We start from the raw sequence: 19,789 nt of genomic DNA on the forward strand, positions 1-19,789 counted from the left end.
ATTATTTGTGTGTGCCGAGAGGGGGTTACTAATTGGTGATTTTGCCACGTGATTGTTGCCTTAGTTGCGCCCCTCCTCTCAGCAGTAGCGCGCAGAACTTGAAGCAGTCTAGCAGGAGGTGCACCGGTGTGCGTGGCAGCCTGAGCCTGTGTGCATTCGTTTCCTGCCCAAGGACCGGCGCAGCGGCTGTGTCCTTGCCACAGCCCCGCCCAGGAATGCCTGGCCACACCCCCGGCCAGCCCCATTGGCGCTACGCCACAGTTTGAATCCCACCACCATGGGAACCTGTTACTAAAATTTTTGGATCCCACCACTGGCTGGAACTCACACAGTACCATGCCTTGTGAACCCAAGATAGCTATGAAGTCTGGGTTTTGGGTGGACCCGCTAGGGTAGCACAGGGGCTGTTCCTCTGAGTGAGAACCGGTGGTGTTGGAGGTAATCCCTACGGAATTGTCCTAGCTCTGCAAGGTTAGGACTGATCGGAAGCAGCTTCGGTCGAGAGATTCAGCCTTGGCTGGTGACGTGGTTCATGAAACCGTTCCGCCAGGAAGCGGTGACTGTTGTGTGGCTTAATGGGTCCAGAGCAGCCCTCGGCTCCAGGGGTCCGGGTTCCGTGTCCCTGCTGCAGAGTGTGATCCTGGCCGGTGGCATCCTGTTTGGAATTGCAGGAACCGCCCTCTCTGCTGACGCCTTAAAGCTGAATGCGGAGCGGATGCGCTGCTGGCCAGGGGAAGTGCTTAAGCAACAAAAATGGCGGCCACACTCTTGTGGGCTAGCAGTATCTTCGGGGAGGGGGGAATCTGCTGACTCGAGCAAATGCGCAGACCTAATTTGTCCTCCTCAGAGCCGACTTATGGCAACCCTGCCAGGTTTTCAAGGCACATTTAGAGGTGGTTTGCCGTTGCCTACCTCTGCATCACGCCCAGGTATTCCTTGGAGGTCTCCCGCCCCAATACTAGCAAGGGCCAACCCTACTTAGCTGCTGAGACCTTATGAGGTCAAGCTAGCTTGGGCTGTTCCCGATGTGTCCTTTAGGCTTCCCAAATATTGGGGTTCAAAGGGGGAAAATAAAGCTTTTCTATACATCTGGGCAGCACAGCCAGTTCTGGGTTTTGGGGAGCCCCAAAGGACCCCCTCTCTTTCTCCGACCACCACCAGCTCCCCTGCTCATGCATCCTTCACGTTCATCCACATCCCCACATGCCTGTTTCCTTCCCCTCCCGCTGACCGTTTGACCCCTCTCCAATGCTACTGGGTGGTATGTGCAGTGGGGGGGGGAAACACCACCACTATGCCCGCCAGAAATGTAGCCACTGTATAACACCTGCACATCTTTCCCTGACAACGTGCGGTTGGGGGGTTCTGCAGCAGCGGGCCCTGCCAGAAACCCTCCGCCCCAGCAGCTCCCCTATCCCGGGGTATGCTGCTGCCAGCCCAGTCTGCTTATCCGCGTGGCTTTGCTGCCACAAGAGTTGCAGAAAAGGAGGGTTTCTTTAAGAATTGGGCTACCTGAAAATCTCATAATCATGATGGATTTCAGTGACACAGATCCTACCCCTCAGTAGTTTCTTCTGCTAGCGTGCCCTTCTGTTTGTCTCCACTAAGAATTTGAGTGCCTGGATCGAACAGGCTAGCGTAGACCACAATTTTATAACGAGGAGGAGGAGGAGGAGGAGGAAAAGGAGGAGGAGGAGGAGGAAGAGGAGGAAGAAGAGGAAGAGGAGGAAGAGGAGGAAGAAGACGACGAAGAGGAAGAAGACGACAAAGACTTAATTTAAGACGCACGGCGTCAGAATGCGTGGAGGAGGGTGGAGGAGAAGCTTGGATTTAGAGGACTCCTTTCTCTCCTGCAGGACACTCAAAGGGGCTTACAATCTCCTTGCCCTTCCCCCCCTCACTACATACACCCTGTGAGGTAGGTGGGCTGAGAGAGCTCCGAGAAGCTGTGACTAGCCCAAGGTCACCCAGCTGGCGTGTGTGGGAGTGTACAGGCTAATCTGAATTCCCCAGATAAGCCTCCACAGCTCAAGCGGCAGAGCTGGGAATCAAACCCGGTTCCTCCAGATTAGATACGTGAGCTCTTAACCTCCCATGCCACTGCTGCTCTGCTTGGCAGATGGCTTCCATAATTGCAGTTTTTGGCTTCCTATTTCACGGTATCTCAGCTATATATCATGCCATCTACAAGTTCAGGAAGGTGTGACGACTTCTTTTCTCTGCAGGTGCAGACGGGTTTCTTCTTGGGCTTGCTCTCTCCGGACCGCCTTAACCAGGGCCAACAAGACTCTCTGCGTTTCTCTGGTCGCCATCGTGGTTTTGGCTATCCTTTCCTCGTTAATCGTGGGCCTGTCGTTCCAGAGACCTGCCGAAGCTGCCCTGGTCGGGACAGGGAACGCTTGGACTTCCATCCAGCAGCTGCTGTGGCCATACACCGGGCTCCGGCATGAGGGGCCTCCGCCCGTGTAACATACCACTGTTTGTCAGATGGGTCTCCAAAGGCAGAGCTGGGGACGGCCTGCTGCAGATCCTCAACCTGGGTTTAGTGCAAAGGGGATAGTTGAAGCTGTCTAAGTTATAATGTGATCCACGGTCCTACCTGGAAAATTAAAACTTGGTCGTCGCCCTAAAGGGAGCTGGTTTCGTTCTCCAGAAATGTTAACGTTGGCATGTTCCAAAGTTGCATTTCTTGCTTTCTCGCACTGCAATTTCTGTCTACTGAATGAATGAGTTTTTTGTTTTTTAAAGCGTCTTTTTTCTTTTCATCCCACTTAACCTTCAAGGCTTTGGGAAATTAAAAATGTCTTAATGTATTTGGGAGCAAGCATAGCTTTGGATTAAATTTAGTATTTATTATAAAACACAGAAGTTGTCTGGAGTCTGAAATAGCATCACACGTCACCTTTTGGGGCAGTGTTTTCAAGTCAGCGTTAAGAGTCTCATGAGTACGTCAGTACCCTGGTCGCCAGCAGCAGCTGGTACACCGAGTCAGTGAAAAGATAGTGGGCGCCTTGCACACTCTCCATGGCGGCCTCGCTGGCCGTGTCCTTCAACAGGTGGAAAAGCGTGGAGTGAAATTCTGACCCTTCTGCTATGTTTTTGGAGAATGTCTTGCTGTTCTCGGTTATCTTGAGTTTCTGAGCCCTCTGCCCGTTGAACATATAAAGGGCCCACTTGTCTTGATCAGCAACCTGGTCCAGTTGTTCTTGGGCCTGCAACCCAGTGGGGAGAGTTGAGTTATTGCTTGATTACAGCTAAGTGGAAAAACTGAGGGGAAAAACCCCACACTGTGAACCAAATTTTGAGAAGAACAGAATTTAAAGATGGATGGATGGATGGATGGATGGATGGATGGATGGATGGATGGATGGATGGATGGATGGATGGATGGATGGATGGATGGATGGATGGATGGATGGATGGATGGATGGATGGATGGATGGATGGATGGATGGATGGATAGAAAGAGATAGTGGGATGGATGGATGGATGGATGGATGGATGGATGGATGGATGGATGGATGGATGGATGGATGGATGGATGGATGGATGGATGGATAGAAAGATAGTGGGATGGATGGATGGATGGATGGATGGATGGATGGATGGATGGATGGATGGATGGATGGATGGATGGATGGATGGATGGATGGATGGATGGATGGATGGAAAGAGAGATAGTGGGAGGGAGGGAGGGAGGGAGGGAGGGAGGGAGGGAGGGAGGGAGGGATGGATGGATGGATGGATGGATGGATGGATGGATGGATGGATGGATGGATGGAAAGAGATAGTGAGAGGGATGGATGGATGGATGGATGGATGGATGGATGGATGGATGGATGGATGGATGGATGGATGGATGGATGGATGGATGGATGGATGGATGGATGGATGGATGGATGGATGGATGGATGGATGGAAAGAGAGATAGTGAGATGGATGGATGTTTCACGTTTTATTGCACAATATCACATAACTAAAATCATGAACAGGTCACGTTAAAACCTAAATTAAGTGTATACTCCAATATAAGTGCTTCTAGTCTTAGTCACTTGAACAGTCAGGAATGGTTCCACGTGTCCTGATTGTGTTCCTTAACTGATAAGAACTGGAAGCGCTTATGTAGGAGTATACACCTAATTTGAGTTTTAATATGATGCTGTTACCTGACACAGTGTAATTTTTTTAATTATATATATTTTAAAAAATGCTTACAGCTAAGAACACTCACCTAGGTTTCAGGGCGTGTTGTGGGTTTTAGACGGTCCTGGGCAGAGAGTGGCCAGGGGGTCCCCTCACCTCCACTCACCACCACCAGGTCACCTACTCATCATGCCTACCTTCCAGCCCACCATCTGTATTCCTTCCTTCCCCCATCCATTTGCGAGCCCGTGTGGTGTAATGGTTAAGAATGGTAGACTTTAATCTGGAGGACTGGGTTTGATTGTCCACTAATCTGGGTTTGATTGTCCACTCCTCGACACGAGCAGCAGATCTAATCTGGTGAACCAGGTTTGATTCCCCATTCCTCCAAATGAAGCCAGCTAGGTGACCTTGGACCTATCACAGTTCTCTCCCTACTCTCTCAGCCCCATCTCCTTTGCAATCACATCCCCTTTCTCTCCGCATAATAGTTACCTTGTGAGGTCAGTGGGTTTAGGAGAGTTCTGAGATGACTGTGATTGGCCCAAGGTTGCCCAGCAGCCTTCATGTGAGGAAACAAATCCAATACACCAAATTAGTGTCCGCCGCTCACGTGGAGGAGTGGGGAATCAAACCTGGCTCTCCATTATATTGTGATTTTAAAAAAAAAATGTGGGAACTCCAACAATCTTAATAAGTTTGATTTAGATATTTATCCTGTTTTTCTCCACAACATACCCCCAAGGTAGCTTCCAAAATCGTGCTTTTGTAGCTAAGAGCAGTGGACTCTAATCTGGTTTGAACAAAGGCGGCACGTAAAAATGAATGATAATTCTCTTATTTGTTTGGGACTATATCCGAATGCGGAAGCATACCATTTTCTCAATTCCTGCACCTCAGCTGACCGAACTATCATCTTTCTGTGGGAAGCGGTATAGTAAGCACAATATGAGAGCTCATAGGCATGCTGCGCTGTGCTTTTTGGGAAGGGAAGGGCAGAAACACAGTAGGCCTAAGCAGCCAGTTTGCAAGTTCCAGATTAAGGTATTGCTAGGTAGGGATAAAGTGGGCTCAGCACAGACGAAAGTGTGTTGGGGAGAGGAAAACAAGCAAAGCCCTACGCTTTCAGACTCCTAAGGGTGAACTGTGGCAGACAATGCTGGGGCACGTGCCTGATCCTCTCACCTTAAAGACAATTTGATCTGCTCACCTTGAAGACAATTTGATCTTCTCCACAATGCCAGTTCCACTTGCTCCAGCCGAAGGCAAAAGCTGAGGCGACAAGCGCCATCTGCTGGTAGCAGATGAGTTCCATATCAAGGGTCTGCAAGCAAGGTAAATCAGCAGGAAACGAGGTTAGTGAGCAGCTCTGCCAAACGGCGGTGTCTTAGTCCTGATTCCAAAGGGCAGGAAGCTCTTGCACGGTTTCACTGGATTGTCTCAGGTCAAGGAAACAACTGCTGGCATACCCCCCCTCAAAAAAAAAACCCCAGTAGACCAGCAGATTGTAATGTCAACATCCAAAGCAGCTCTGACCTGGATGGCCTAGGCCAGGGATCTGCAACCTGCGGCTCTCCAGATGTTCGTGGACTACAAATGCCATCAGCCCCTGCCAGCATGGCCAATTGGGAATTGTAGTCCATGAACATTTGGAGAGCCGCAGGTTGCAGACCCCTGGCCTAGGCCACCTTGATTTCACCAGTTCTCAGAAGCTAAGCAGGGTTAGCCCTGGTTAGTACTTGGATGGGAGACCACCCAGGAAGTGCAGGATCGCTACACAGAAGCAGGCAATGGCAAACCACCTCAAGTATTGAACACTCCGTAGCTCCCTCCCCTTCTACTCTTTCACTTGGAGTTCATACATTTGCTCCTGAGACCGCAAATCAGGAAAGGTGAAAATCACTGCTCTACAGTAACATACGCTGCCTGGGATCCATATAGCCCCAATCGTAATGAAATTTTCGACAATTCGGCAGGATCCATGTAGCCCCAATCATAATGAAATTTTCGACAATTCGGCAGGATCCATGTAGCCCCAATCATAATAAAATTTTCGACAATTCGGCAGGATCCATGTAGCCCCAATCGTAATGAAATTTTCGACAATTCGGCAGGATCCATATAGCCCCAATCGTAATGAAATTTTCGACAATTCGGCAACCCTGTGTTGTTTTTAGCTTTCGAAATCCGGCAATAAGGTATAACGTCCCCTCCCCGTTGGGCAAACCGGGTAAAGTTGTAATTCCTATACCCGTAGCTCCTGGATAGCTGGTTGTCCTCCACCTACACCAAAGGAATTTCACTACGTCAAAACAAATGACCGTAGTTGGCCAGACTTACTTTTCGGTTCAGGCTGACGTATTTCGACGAGTGTTCGGCTGGGAAGATGTTCATTCCGGCCTGCTTCAAAGCAATGGTGAGGGCCAGCGGAGGCATCCATATGCCTCGCAGGTTGCCAAGGAGATCGGCGTCCTCCATTGTGCTGACCGATATTAGCATGCATTGGTTTTTCTGTTCCCAAAAGCAACAGAAGGCCAGCTGAGAAGCTGAGCATCTTTAAACTTTGCTTCTTAAACTGCTAAACTGCATTTTTCCCCAGTCAGAGTTAAAAACTACATGTGCGCTTTGCTGCTGCAGTAAAACTAGAGAAACTGTTGCCTAGTCTCTGAGGCAGCAGAAAACAAGCCTGCTCCCTCTTTGACATGGCATCCCGTCAAATATTTAAACATAGCTATCATGTCCCCCCTTAACCTTTGCTTCTCCAGACTAAACATCCCCAGCTCCCTAAGTCTCTCCCCGTAGGGCGAGGATTCCAGACCTTTTACCATTTTGGTTGCCCTCCTCTGAACCCGTTCCAGCTTGTCAATATCCTTCTTAAATTGCAGTGCCCAGAACTGAACACAGCAATCTAAGTGAGGTCTGACCAATGCAGAGTAGTGTGGTACATCCAAATGATGCATGCACAAAGGCAAAATAAAAAGGGAAGGGCAGGATTTCCCATTCTTTACCACAGTTTCGTAAGCCGTTGCTGGGCCAGCAGAGCCCAAACAGCTGGCATGCTCAGTGCCTTGAGAGGATCGGGCTGCAAAGATCATTTTCATGTGCAACTTCACACAGCAGCACTGACACCCGCTCGTGGTATTTTTCACACTGTGCATCAGTGCCATCCCCGTGACGGGGAGTGAGGAATCCGAACGTACGCCAGAGCTGTGAAAAGCCTCAGTTTTCAATGGCTGCTTTCAGAGGTGTATCGGGGTAAATGGCCCGAGGACAACACCTGCTCCAGGTGCCCGCTCATGCCCCCCCCCACGCTCAGGGTGGGGCTCGGGGCAGAGGCGGCTCGGACGGACACTGCCGTAGACTGGCAGTGCCCCCGAGGGCCTGGGAAGGGAAGGAGGCGGCTTGGACAGGTGCAGCGGCAGCTGGCCGGCTCCTGGCAGCAGGCCGGCTCTGTCTTTAGGTGTCTCCCCCAGGCCAGCCCAGCTCGTGCAGGGGAGTAGGGGGTGGGGTGATTTTGCACTCACCCCCACCATTGTGCCTGGGGTCAATTGACCTCCCCTGTCCCCATGGGCAGTACGCCACTGGCTGTTTTAGAAGCTTGTTCAAATCTTGAAGATGAAAACGGTTTGAGCCTGCAGTCCTTTCTTGGAAGAGGGATGCTCGAGCGAGCGTGCGTGATGCAGAACAGGCGGGCTGTAGGGGTGAGCCCGCGAACCCAGCAGAACCGTAGAAGGAGCGCCAGGCATGCCAGTGCCGGCTACGGCCTTCCAGGCACACACGCTCCCCCAACCCCCGCTCCCCCATGAGTCACGGGTCATGAACTGCCTGACTCGCGGTCACCAGGTGTCCCACACAAAGGGACACAAAGGCTCCTGCCCTCAGGTGAAGATTAGAACCAGACATGGATGCTTCCTCCCGCACGTAGCAGCCCGATGAGATCATGCATCACATGATGATCTCCCGATCTCCCGACCTCCCGTTCTCCCGCCTGCCCGACCCCTTTTACACGCCCCCATTGAAACCCTAATGGGGCAGGTGTGAGGGGCGAAGCGCATCGGCAGAGCTTCGCCAGCCAGGGATCACGGGATCCCCGCGATTTCCTGCTTGCTGGCTCTTCTCCACCAGATGAAATCTCCGCGTCTCGCCTCTTTCATTGGGGACCTCGTGGGTACGCACTCACAAGCTGGTGCCAAAACCCGGGAATCCTCGGGAACCTCCGCCGTGATTCTTACCGTCCGCCTGGGAAAGTGGCTGGTACCAATCGGCCACCGGGCTGGATCGGGCGATCCAGGGATTCGCGTTCTCGGACACTCTCTCGCCTGGATCGTAATCCACCGGTAAGCATGGGCGCTTGTAAAGCTAACGGCTTTTGGACAAGCACGCTAGCGAACTGAAAGCTTAGCTTAAAACGCCGCAGGGTCTCCCAAGAAGAGAGGGAGCTGCGCCGAATTGGTTGAGGGAGATTGATAGGTGGCAATGTCCATGGTACCCAGAAGTGGGGAACATTCAATCTTAAGGGCGGACTGGGAAAACATCGGCTACACTCTTCTGCACAGAGAGCCTCAAGGGTGCGTCGAAGTGTCGCTAAGCTACTGACGGAGACAGTAAGTTAGGTCGCCATCAGCCTTGCAGGTGGCCATGGTGTCTTTGCCATGGATCTCCCTCCTTTGATCTTTCACCTACAATTCTCAAGCCTGGAACTTTCTATCCACCTAAGCAGGACGCCTTCGTCCTTCTCCGCTTCAAACCTCCCTCGCCCGCGGGTGCTCTTAATACGGCCCCGCCAGCTTCTCTCCTCCTTCTGTTCCGCCTTCTGCTCCGCTTCCCCCTCCCATTTCTGGAAGCGCCACCGCGACCTCCGGCCACATGCCACGTAATGGCGCTGAAGTTTCAAAACTCTAGGCAGAGCCGCATTACTCCACGATCTGCAGAGGAAGGAAACCCTGACGGAAAGACCCAATGCCGCACCTCCTCGCCGCCTGCTCCAGCCCACTACACTGACCACACGCGGGAGGACAGCCGCCGGCCCAACGGGTCGCTGAGTATCGCCCCATAGGCTATAACGGCCTTACTGAGCCCTGCAAGGCAATACGGGACCGGGGATCACCAGCCCCTATGCGTGAGAGGCATGTTGGAAGCCGCTCACAGCGGAATCACGTAATGGTTCCGGAGGACTGGAAAACCACTTTTCACATGCTCTTAGAACCCCGGGCGCACTTGTTGTTTGGGAAAGCCGGCCTGCCCGCCAACAACGCATAAGCAGAGGGGCAGCCTCTGGCTGGGCGCTTATACTGCCGCGGCAGCTCTATGGCTGCGGGCGTTTTGCCCTTCCCGGACGCGACACACAGATCGGCTCCTTCTGCCGGAGGCCACCCTTGGGTTGCTCTCTCTGACTGCACCTCCCAAGGCGCTTAGGTGAGTGCCGGCTGCCGGACAGCCAACCCAGAGCTTTTTTTTCCAACTGCTCGCATGAAGCCTCAGGAGCCTTACGCTGAATTCCCTGAACAGGCTCCAGGAGGCCCTGCAGAGACAAGTTGGACAACGACGCAGCCCAACACGAAAGCTCCTCATGCTCAGCCAAAGAGAACACCTCCGCTGAGTGTCAGAGGGCTTATCACGGGCTTAGGGAAGAACCCCGAAGCTGGCCGACATGCTTACAGTGCTTGCCAGGATATCACTGGATCTTCCTCGCCCATCAGGCCAGCCTCCTAGCCGCAGGCACTTCTCCACCACCCGGGGACAGCCCCGGTGACGCAGTGCTTCAACCGCGGCAAGCGGGGACACTTCCGGGAGGGGATTGTAGGTCGCCCGTGGGGGCTTACAACCCCGACGTGGAGGGGGGGTTCTCCCCCGGGAGGCGAAGGCCCCCGGGAAAGCCCAGGACCAAATGCCCCCGATGCCGGGAGGGCTTTCACTGGAGGAACGAGTGCCCATCGGGAAACTCCTACCCGGGCCTCCCCAGCCCAGGGACCACAATGGGAGGAGAGTACTAAAACCAGCCCTGAGAACCAAGGCTCAAACCCAAGCCACCTCCTCCCAGCGTATCTCCCTCTCCTGCACCCAGCCTTCTTTCCCTCAAGTTTCCCAATGAGATCCTCGCTGTTCCCACTCCAGTACAGCTGCATCCCATCCCCCCCAGAGGCCGCCGGGTTAATTTTGCTCCAAAGCCTCCGGGCCGCTGAGCAGTAGGGACTGTTTGTCGCTCCGGGAGTCATTGACTCTTACACACCAAGGAGCTTCGCTCACATTCTCAGGTGTGTGGACAAACATCCCGCAGGGGAAAGTTGCCCAGTGGAAACCAGCTGCGCGACAGCTGATCCTCCTGCTCCCACATGCTGCCTGCCGCCGATTCAATAAAGGCCAATGGAGCCCAGATCGCCATCGGGGCACAAAGCGCTGGCACCACCGGGTGAAGCGGCGGTAGAAACGCCCATCGGCAGCCTCCCCGCCCCATACCTGGAGCTCACTTTTAGAGGGGTGTCCATTCAAGGGACTTGTTAGGGACACCGGGCGCCGACTGTAACCAAGCCTATCAGGAGCAGCCGCAGTGGCCTGATCAGTGTGGCTTCGAATCGGTGACTCTTGCCCGCAAGCGATTTGAGGGTGGGTGGGAAACAGACCACGAGACGGAGCACTCTCGCCTGGCCACACACAGTCCGCAGTCCAGGGCTCGAGCGGCAGCTCTCACAGTCCCGGGCTTCCCATCAAGCTTTGGATATCCATGTTAACTTATGGGGAAGGGATCTCATGAGTCAAGTAAAGACGACTCTAGTCTGGGATGGATAAATCCACTCCCGCCATGGCCGCTACCCAGAAGAAGAACAGATAACAGCTGGCCACGTTGAGATCCCTAACCCCCAGCTCCGACTGTGTTTTCTACCTCCACCCCAGAGCCCTCGCTCTGGAACACCCTCTTTCTCTCTCTCACCTTGTTTTATTTTTTCAACCAGCAAAGGCGGGAGGGCCAATTGGCTGACTGGCCCTCCCTGGATTGAAATCTGGGCCCATCCTGGTACCGCAGCACTACCAGGACAGGCCCCAGGTTAAAAAAGGGGCTGCCGCACCAGTTCACTCACAAGCCTGTTCGGCTTGTGGTTGCCCAGCGCCTGGCAGCTATATCAGTACAATGTTAAAGGCCAGGCGCTTAGCCGAAACCGCCCCTTAAGGAGTGGTTTCGGCGGGCGGCATTTCCCCAAGATACTCAAATTCGATTCCAAATTCTGAACGCCATGCCTGCCTCAACCCCTGCGATCAAGGTAAGTATATCTGCCCCAGGGTGGAACCTCCCCCAGTCCTTTGTCCCAAAGACCTGATTGTCTTGCTCTTCTGACGCATCCCCTTCTCTGAACACACCCCCAAAGTCCTTTTGTCCTACAAATTAGATATGCATACCCACAATCCCCTGATGGTCCACTCGCCCCCGCTCTCTAGGGGCTCGGGCCGTTGCTCCGACGCATCCTGATGATGTCTTTGAAGCCAACTCCACATGGGAGTTGCCTGCCCTTCGTACCCCCTGTCCCATGCCCAAACAAACTAAAGAAAGGGGAGTAGGTGGGGCCTCCATGGCCTGCCCCCCCTGCAGAATTGAAATTGAACAATTTGAACCTGCTCTCAGGCCCACTCCCACCTGAGCCAAGACCAAGCTTGGCGGGTTGACCCCCCCCCTCATAACCTGGGGAAGGGGGTATGCTTCAATCCCTCTTTCCTACAGGTCCCCAGTGGATTCCCAGCTTAGCCATGTCCAACCAACCCATGGAATGGCACCAGAAGGAAACCAACCCGATCCCGGAGATGGAGCGGATCTCCCTGGAAGATCCGGTCCCGCGACCCCGACGGAACCGCCGCCAGCGCCAGAACGGCTTGAGGACCCAGATGACTTGGGGAGACGTCAAGGCAACGACCGGCCGGGCTCGAGAGCTGCTGCAACAGCAAGGCTGCCCCGAGACACCCGAGGGTCTCTGCGCTGCCATCTTTGCGATCATCACTGCAAACTCTGCAGTCACCATCATCTGCCTGCTCTGCTGCCTCTTGCCGGTGACGCTCAATCACCCCCTTTTGGAGATCAACCAAGTCAACATCTGGGAGCGGTTCGCTGCCGCTGCCAACGTCTCATCCTTCTGCCTGGGCCAGTATCTCGGAGTGGGAAGCTTGCTAAGCTCCTGCCTACTCCCTGTCTGCAAGGCCCCTGGAGATTTCCTGGAAGAGTCAGGCCTGAGCCCTTTCATGAACGCCTTGTCCATCCGGTACTCCATGAGCGCCGATTGGGGACCCGTTGTTCAAACCCTCCCCGCTGGCGCGCTCTCTCTCATCACCCAAACCGTCGCCAACCATGAGTCCAACACTTGCGCCCGCATTGCTAATGTGGCGGGACAGGAAACTGGCCAGAGCCCAGTCACCGGCTCGGCCAACTGGAACTGCACGCATGTTGAGGACATTCCCCCCATATATGGGAACATCCTCCTCCCTAAAGGCTGGTTCTGGACTTGCGGGGAGAGAACCTTCAACTACATTCCCGCTCGCCTTTCTGCCGGAACTCTTTGTTGCCTTAGCCGTCTTACCATCGTCCTGCCTCAGGCTCCACCCCGGGAGCCCAAACGCCGTCGCCGCTCCGCTCTTTCCCTCGACCCTTCCTGCCGGAGCGACGCGGTCGCCCTTTCCAAAGCCGAGTATGTTTCCCTCGCGACCTCCCTGGTGGGAGTCCCCGGACTCGCCACCTATAAACACTAAGACTATTGGCCAGCTGGCCTGTGCCCTTGCGAAGTCCATTACTCCCACCTCTACTTCTGGATGCTCTGGCCTCCGAAAGCAACAAGAACTTCGCCAAGCCATCCTAGATAATCGTGTTGCTATTATTGATTATTTGTTATTACTGCATCACCAAGGTTGTGGGAGAATGTAAGATAATAGGTGCTTGCTTTAATCTCTCTGATAATTCCTATTTGATTCATATATGAAAGTTCGTGAGTTTCAAGATGTTGTATCTAATCTGAAATACGCATGTGTTGTTTCACTTTCAGTGGTCAGCCCTTTGGAGCTAATGCCGGGGGGATGGTTAAGTACTATTGTACAATTCTTTTCATTGGTTTGATTGTATGTCTTGTTAAAGGATCTTTGGCCTTGTTCAGTGTGTGAATCTGCCTTTGCTCTTATAACATTTGTAAGAAAGTTCCCTTTGACTTTCCCCTACTTACTAAATCCAGGTCCTCATGCTGCACTAAATAGCTCAGCCAGCTTGAGCAAGTCCCTCGGGAGTAAGCATCCCCCCAAATTCGCTCCCAACTGATTCGGCTTCTTTCCTAAAATATAAGAAACGGGGAGATGTGGTGGGGTGAGCCCAAGCACCTAGTAGAACTGTAGGAAGTGAGCTAGGCATGCCGGTGCCAGCTACGGCCATTCTCCGGCGCACACGCTTCCCCAACCCCCGTGCCTCCCCATGAGTCACGGGTCATGAACTGCTCTGGCTCAAGCGGTCACTGTGGGTGTCCTGGCCACACAAAGGGACACAAAGGCTCCTGCCCTCAGGTGAAGATTAGAACCAGACATGGATGCTTCCTCCCGCACGTAGCAGCCCGATGAGATCATGCATCACATGATGATCTCCCGCTCTCCCGACCTCCCGTTCTCCCGCCTGCCTGACCCCTTTTACACGCCCCCATTGAAACCCTAATAAAAGGTGTGAGGGGCGAGTGCACGGCAGAGTTGCCAGGATCACGGGATCCCGCATTTCCTGCTTGCTGGCTCTCTCCACCAGATGAAATCTCCGCGTCTCGTCTCTTCATTGGGACCTCGTGGGTACGACTACACGGGCGTACCTGGATTTGAATCTGTACTTCGGCAAAGGTGGTGACAACTATGAGGACGGCTTGGTCAGGACCGTGGGGCCGGAGTTCCCACGACTGGTAAGGCATGTTGAGATGCGCCTCTTGCATCAACGCGACGGTGCTGAAGTTGCTCATCTTGAAAGAGACTTCCTTGTCCGTCATGTCGTAGACCACGTCCCCAATCGCATCCGTTCGCCAGAAGTTGCCTGGGCGGTGAGGGACAGAAAGGAAAAGGTTGTCTGTCAGCAGGCGGAGGAAAGCATTACATTCTCACGGATCCAACGGAGACCTTCATTTTCTGTAAGGGCTTTGTGGGAAACCAGACAAACGGCTGGCAAATTTTGAGCTTTTGGCTCTTTTTAAATGCGGGAGGAGGGGGGGTTAGACGCTTGCAGATGCTGACTCTCTGGAAGCCTGCTCGGAGTGATTCACAAAGGAAAAACAATACGATAAACTCATTTTAAAATATGTAATCACGACTAGCAACCCAACAGATGTATCAGCCTCACATCATTTTAATTTTTAAAAGTATGTATGCTAGATGTGGACTATTTTTTTTAAAGGCGTTAAAACAATGGAATACCTAAATTGGAAACTCAGTTTAAAAAAGAAAATAAATGTTTTGGCTTGGTTCTAAAGTAGGTGCCAGGAGAGACTTCGGGGGAGGCAATGGGGGGATCTCAGTGGCTAAGTGCCACCACGCTACCCCAGGATCCAAACTTGCTCGGAAGAAGCCATGACATTATCAGACTTGGTCGGGAGGCGAGCGCGCTTTTAGTAATTTGGAAAGTTTCTTGCTTGACCCTGCAAGTTCGTTGCATTAAGAAGGAACTGCGCTTTACGTTGGCGAAGATGTGTTTCTTAGGCATGTCTGAGGGTTACGCAGGGCAAGGAGAGGCATTTGCAAAGGAGCTGGTGATGCTTAAAACTGCAAGGATTGTCATGCCCTTATATAAAGCCGTGGTGCGACCACACTTGGAGTACTGTGTTCAGTTCTGGTCGCCACATCTCAAAAAGGATATCGAAGAGATAGAAAAAGTGCAGAGAAGGGCAACGAGGATGATTGAGGGACTGGAGCACCTTCCTTATGAGGAGAGGCTGCAGCGTTTGGGACTCTTTAGTTTGGAGAGGAGACGTCTGAGGGGGGATATGATTGAAGTCTATAAAATTATGCATGGGGTAGAAAATGTGGACAGAGAGAAATTTTTTTCTTTTTCTCACAATACTAGAACCAGGGGGCATACATTGAAAATGCTGGGGGGAAGAATTAGGACTAATAAAGGGAAACACTTCTTCACGCAACGTGTGATTGGTGTTTGGAATATGCTGCCACAGGAGGTGGTGATGGCCACTAACCTGGATAGCTTTAAAAGGGGCTTGGACAGATTTATGGAGGAGAAGTCGATCTATGGCTACCAATCTTGATCCTCCTTGATCTGAGATTGCAAATGCCTTAGCAGACCAGGTGTTCGGGAGCAGCAGCAGCAGCAGCAGAAGGCCCTTGCTTTCACATCCTGCACGTGAGCTCCCAAAGACACCTGTTGGGCCACTGCGAGTAGCAGAGTGCTGGACTAGATGGACTCTGGTCTGATCCAGCAGGCTAGTTCTTATGTTCTTATGTTCTTAAGAGATGTTGTGGTATAGTGGTCAGAGCACTGGGTACGTTTTCTTTTGGACAGTCGGTCAGCTGAGTTAATAGAGCAGGTGGCTGAATTTCTAACTAATGTATTAATGAACTAATAGGGTTCAACTGTCTGGGTCTATTACCCAGTGTGTACTACTGATGCCTAATAAGGGTTGGTCTGACTGACTGACTGACTGACTGACTGACTGACTGACTGACTGACTGACTGACTGACTGACTGACTGACTGACTGACTGACTGACTGACTGACTGACTGACTGAGCGAGCGAGCGAGCGAGCATTGGAAAAGGCTCTGGGAGACCCAGGTTAGAGTCTCCACTCGCACTATGAAAGATCGTTGGCTGGCCTTGAGCTAGACACACCCTTTCAGCCTAACCCACCTCACAGGGTTGTTGTGAGGATTAAGGCAGGAAGGAGAAATTATGTAAACTGCTCTGATGCCCTATTGGGAAGAAAAGTGTAATTTAAACAAATTAAATAAACTGCACCATCGAAAGCTTTCACAGCCAGAATCAACTAGCTGCTGTGGGTATTTTGGGCTGTGTGGTAGTTTTCGCTCATAACGTTTTACCCGCATCTCCAGCTGCCATTTTCAGAGGTTTGTCATGGGCCCGTTCTGCACGATTCCGTTGATCACCGATTCTGGCCCGGTAAAACATCGGGGGGGGGGGATTCACACAGGCAGTGCTGCCAAAACGATGCAGCTCAGCTCTTTCCCCCCAAAAACAACGTATTCCAACCTCGCTCGGGGAGCGAGGTTTTTGGAATATGCCGGCTTCCATTCGGTGCTGAACAAATGGCAGCGGGTGGAAGGCGCCAGCCCCAAATGCCTTCTTACCTCCTCCTGGCTTCTGTCGCTGTGTGGAGGCCAGGGGACACGCCTCCTGGCCTCCGTCCCTGCAGTCATCGCTCTGGCCATGGGGGTTCGTCCCCTGGCCTCCACAGAATGATGGAAGCCAGGAGGAGGTAAGGAGGTGTTTGGCGGCCTGCGCGGCCATGCGGAGCCTGCTCCTCCAGCTGCGCAGCCAGCGGGGCCGTTCATGCGAACGGCCCCGGGGCTTGCATCAGCATGAACCATGCCAATGCATCCCCACTGCTCTGGCCGTGCAGAAACAGCCAAAGTAAGAAAAAAAAAACACATCTCAATTTTGGAGACGCCAGCCATAGATTACAGGCAAACGTTACAGGCAAAAACAACCAAACTGTGGTCACACAGCCTAGAAAACCCACAACAGCCCAATTAAATAAACTATTTAAAAATAAAAATAGTAGCCCTTTTCTAGTCTGCAGATTCTTTTCCATTCGTGCCGATTTGGGCTCATTTCCAGTCTCAGGCCCCTTCCACACATGCAGAATAATGCACTTTCAATCCACTTTCACAATTGTCTGCAAGTGGATTTTGCTATTCCGCCCAGCTGCAAAAGTGCATTGAAAGTGCATTATTCTGAATGTGTGGAAGGGGCCTCAGACCTGGCTGAGGGAGGTACCAGGGGAAACGTACTGTGAAGGTTGTGGGGTGCAAATTGAGGGGAAAACACCCCTAAGAGCATAAGAAAGAGCCTGCTGGATCAGACCAGAGTCCATCTAGTCCAGCACTCTGCTACTCGCAGTGGCCCACCAGATACCTTTGGGAGCTCACATGCAGGATGTGAAAGCAATGGCCTTCTGCTGCTACTGCTGCTCCCAAGCACCTGGTCTGCTAAGGCATTTGCAATCTGAGATCAAGGAAGATCAAGATTGGTAGCCATAGATCGACTCCTCCTCCATCAATCTGTCCAAGCCCTTTTTAAAGCTATCCAGGTTAGTGGCCATCACCACCTCCTGTGGCAGCATATTCCAAACACCAATCACACGTTGCGTGAAGAAATGTTTCCTACATTAACACAACTAGGCTCATGACAGAAGAGCAACTTGTTTTCCATGACCTAGTCAGCCATGTCTGACCTTTGGGGTCCCATCTCGCAATCAGAGGCTCTTCAAAGAAAATCACGTCGTCAAGAAGGCGGACAGTGAGTCCTACAAAGTATTGAGAGGCATCCTCAGATTCTTCGCAAAGCGCAGCGTAGGGATAGGTCTCCAAACCGGTATCCAGCACCTTGAGTGAAGAGAAGAAATGCGCAAAATGGATTTTGTTTAAACTGTTTCCTCCCTCTTGTTTTTGATTCTTCGCTTATTCTGTTCAAAAATTCGGCACACCGTCCGAAAAGGTAGACCGAATCAGCCCTGTGCAGAATTTCGGCTGGTTCACATAGGCCCAAATCTCTCAGAAGCTTATCAGCAAAAACAGTGGTCAGCGCCGCCCCCCCCCCATTAAAATTTGTTTCATGTAGCAAAATTTATTGGGAGATCAAAACAGTAAATGGTTAGAGAGTGTGACAAGGGCTAGGATGACTTGGGTTGAAATTAACACTCGGTATAAGCACCCCCTAGATCCGTGGTGGCGAACCTTTGGCACTCCAGATGTTATGGACTGCAATTCCCATCAGCCCCTGCCATGCTGAATTGTAGACCATAACATCTGGAGTGCCAAAGGTTCGCCACCACTGCCCTAGATGATTTATGGATAGTCTATCCTCCATTTTGGAGGAACTTGAATCTAACTGTCCTTCTAGTGAAATCCTACTAGTGGGGGACTTTAACGCAAGGGTCGGTGCTGATTTAGTATCTTTTCTCGAAAACTCAGTCATAGGCCCCTTCCGCACATGCAGAATAATGCACTTTCAATCCACTTTCACAATTGTCTGCAAGTGGATCTTGCTATTCCACACAGTAAAATCCAGCTGCAAAGGGCATTGAAAGTGGATTGGAAGTGCATTATTCTGTGTGTGTGGAAGGAGCTGTTGTTATTCTTCTACCAAAATAGTCTACGTGACCTGGTTGGTGTGAGAACAGTTCAGGTTAAAAGGTGGAAACTGACATCAAGGTTTCGTATCTGGGATAGCCTCACTGGACATTCCGGCCACTGCGCTAAGAGCGTGCCTGTGAGAAATTGCCTTCTGAAACTCAGTGGCTGTCTGACTTCTCCAAGGACGCAGACCTTTCTCTAGTTCACTGCACGAATATAACCCTGGCGAGATTATTACTGATGTTATTATGATTCATTTCTTAAATGAAGAGTACAGCACAGAAAAGTGATGCAAGAGCAGCTGTTTTGCTTCTAAAGCATAGGTGTCAAACTCGCGGCCCTCCAAATGTTATGGACTACAGTTCTCATCATCCCCTGCCAGAATGATGATGACAGGGAATGATGGGAACTGTAGTCCATAACACCTGTGTTCTACAGCATTTGATGGCATAACTACATGGCGGTGGTAATTGACCCCGAGGTCATTTCCTGTTCCCAGAGAATGTTGGGAACTGTAGTTCTATGCATGGAGGACTATCAGTGCCCTCCCCCAAGCTACAATTCTCAGGATTCTTCGCAATCAGTCACATAATTTGTTGTTGTTATCATTAGCTGCCCTGAGCTTGACTTCGTTAAGAAAGGGCGGGAGAGGAATTTATTATTATTATTATTAATATGAAATCACAGCCATCAAATCTTCAGCCAGAGTTGATCATCATATGCGTTTGGTTCTTCCCAAGAACCTAGGACAGTGATGGCGAACCTTTTCGAGACCGAGTGCCCAAATTGCAACCCAAGACCCTCTTATTTATCGCAAAGTGCCAACATGGCAATTTAACCTGAATACTGAGGTTTTAGTTTAGAAAAAACAGTTGGCTCCGAGGCGTGCGTTACTCGGGAGTAAGCTTGGTGGTAGTCGGTGGCTTTGCTTTGAGCAATCGTGCAACTCTTCCAATGGGTGAATCACAACCCTAGGAGGGTTTACTCAGAAGCAAGCCCCATTGCCAGCAACTGAGCTTACTTCCAGGTAAAGGATCGCGCTGTAGTTCTTTGCATGAAAATCAGTGGGGTTTAACAGCGCTTAACAGGGTTACCTACACTGCTTCCCCAAAACTAGGTCTTAGGTTTAATGCTAATAATCGAGCCCAGCGGCCCAGGCCAGCCTAGATGTGGTGGGGGGCACTCTGTAGGGGGCACTCTGCGGGGGGCACTCTGTGCATGGCCACAGAGAGGGAGGGCTCTGAGTGCCACCTCCAGCACCCGTGCCATAGGTTCGCCATCACTGACCTAGGGTGTCATAATATATTAGGAATATAAAATGAGACACTATGCCCA

At 51.8% G+C, this 19,789-nt stretch overlaps 2 protein-coding genes across 3 annotated transcripts in view; one reads left to right on the forward strand and one right to left on the reverse strand.

Moving 5' to 3' along the window:
- IRAG2 (inositol 1,4,5-triphosphate receptor associated 2) overlaps nt 1–2,865 on the forward strand; it is a 78,724-nt gene extending 75,859 nt beyond the window's left edge. The window contains exons 33-36 of the mRNA XM_048501492.1: nt 463–736; nt 1,064–1,261; nt 1,372–1,421; nt 2,139–2,865. Coding sequence (XP_048357449.1) covers nt 463–736; nt 1,064–1,261; nt 1,372–1,421; nt 2,139–2,469 — 853 coding nt within the window. The 3' untranslated portion in view covers nt 2,470–2,865. The remainder of the gene's footprint in view (nt 1–462; nt 737–1,063; nt 1,262–1,371; nt 1,422–2,138) is intronic.
- DNAI7 (dynein axonemal intermediate chain 7) overlaps nt 2,095–19,789 on the reverse strand; it is a 46,359-nt gene continuing 28,664 nt past the window's right edge. For both annotated transcript variants that reach the window (XM_048499521.1, XM_048499523.1), the window contains 5 exons: nt 17,554–17,704; nt 13,956–14,170; nt 6,484–6,654; nt 5,354–5,467; nt 2,095–3,212 (listed from right to left, as the gene is read on the reverse strand). In XM_048499521.1, the coding sequence (XP_048355478.1) occupies nt 2,940–3,212; nt 5,354–5,467; nt 6,484–6,654; nt 13,956–14,170; nt 17,554–17,704 (924 nt within the window). In that variant the 3' untranslated portion in view covers nt 2,095–2,939. The remainder of the gene's footprint in view (nt 3,213–5,353; nt 5,468–6,483; nt 6,655–13,955; nt 14,171–17,553; nt 17,705–19,789) is intronic.

The sequence above is a fragment of the Sphaerodactylus townsendi genome, linkage group LG06 (assembly GCF_021028975.2).
Source record: "Sphaerodactylus townsendi isolate TG3544 linkage group LG06, MPM_Stown_v2.3, whole genome shotgun sequence".
NCBI lineage: Eukaryota > Metazoa > Chordata > Lepidosauria > Squamata > Sphaerodactylidae > Sphaerodactylus > Sphaerodactylus townsendi.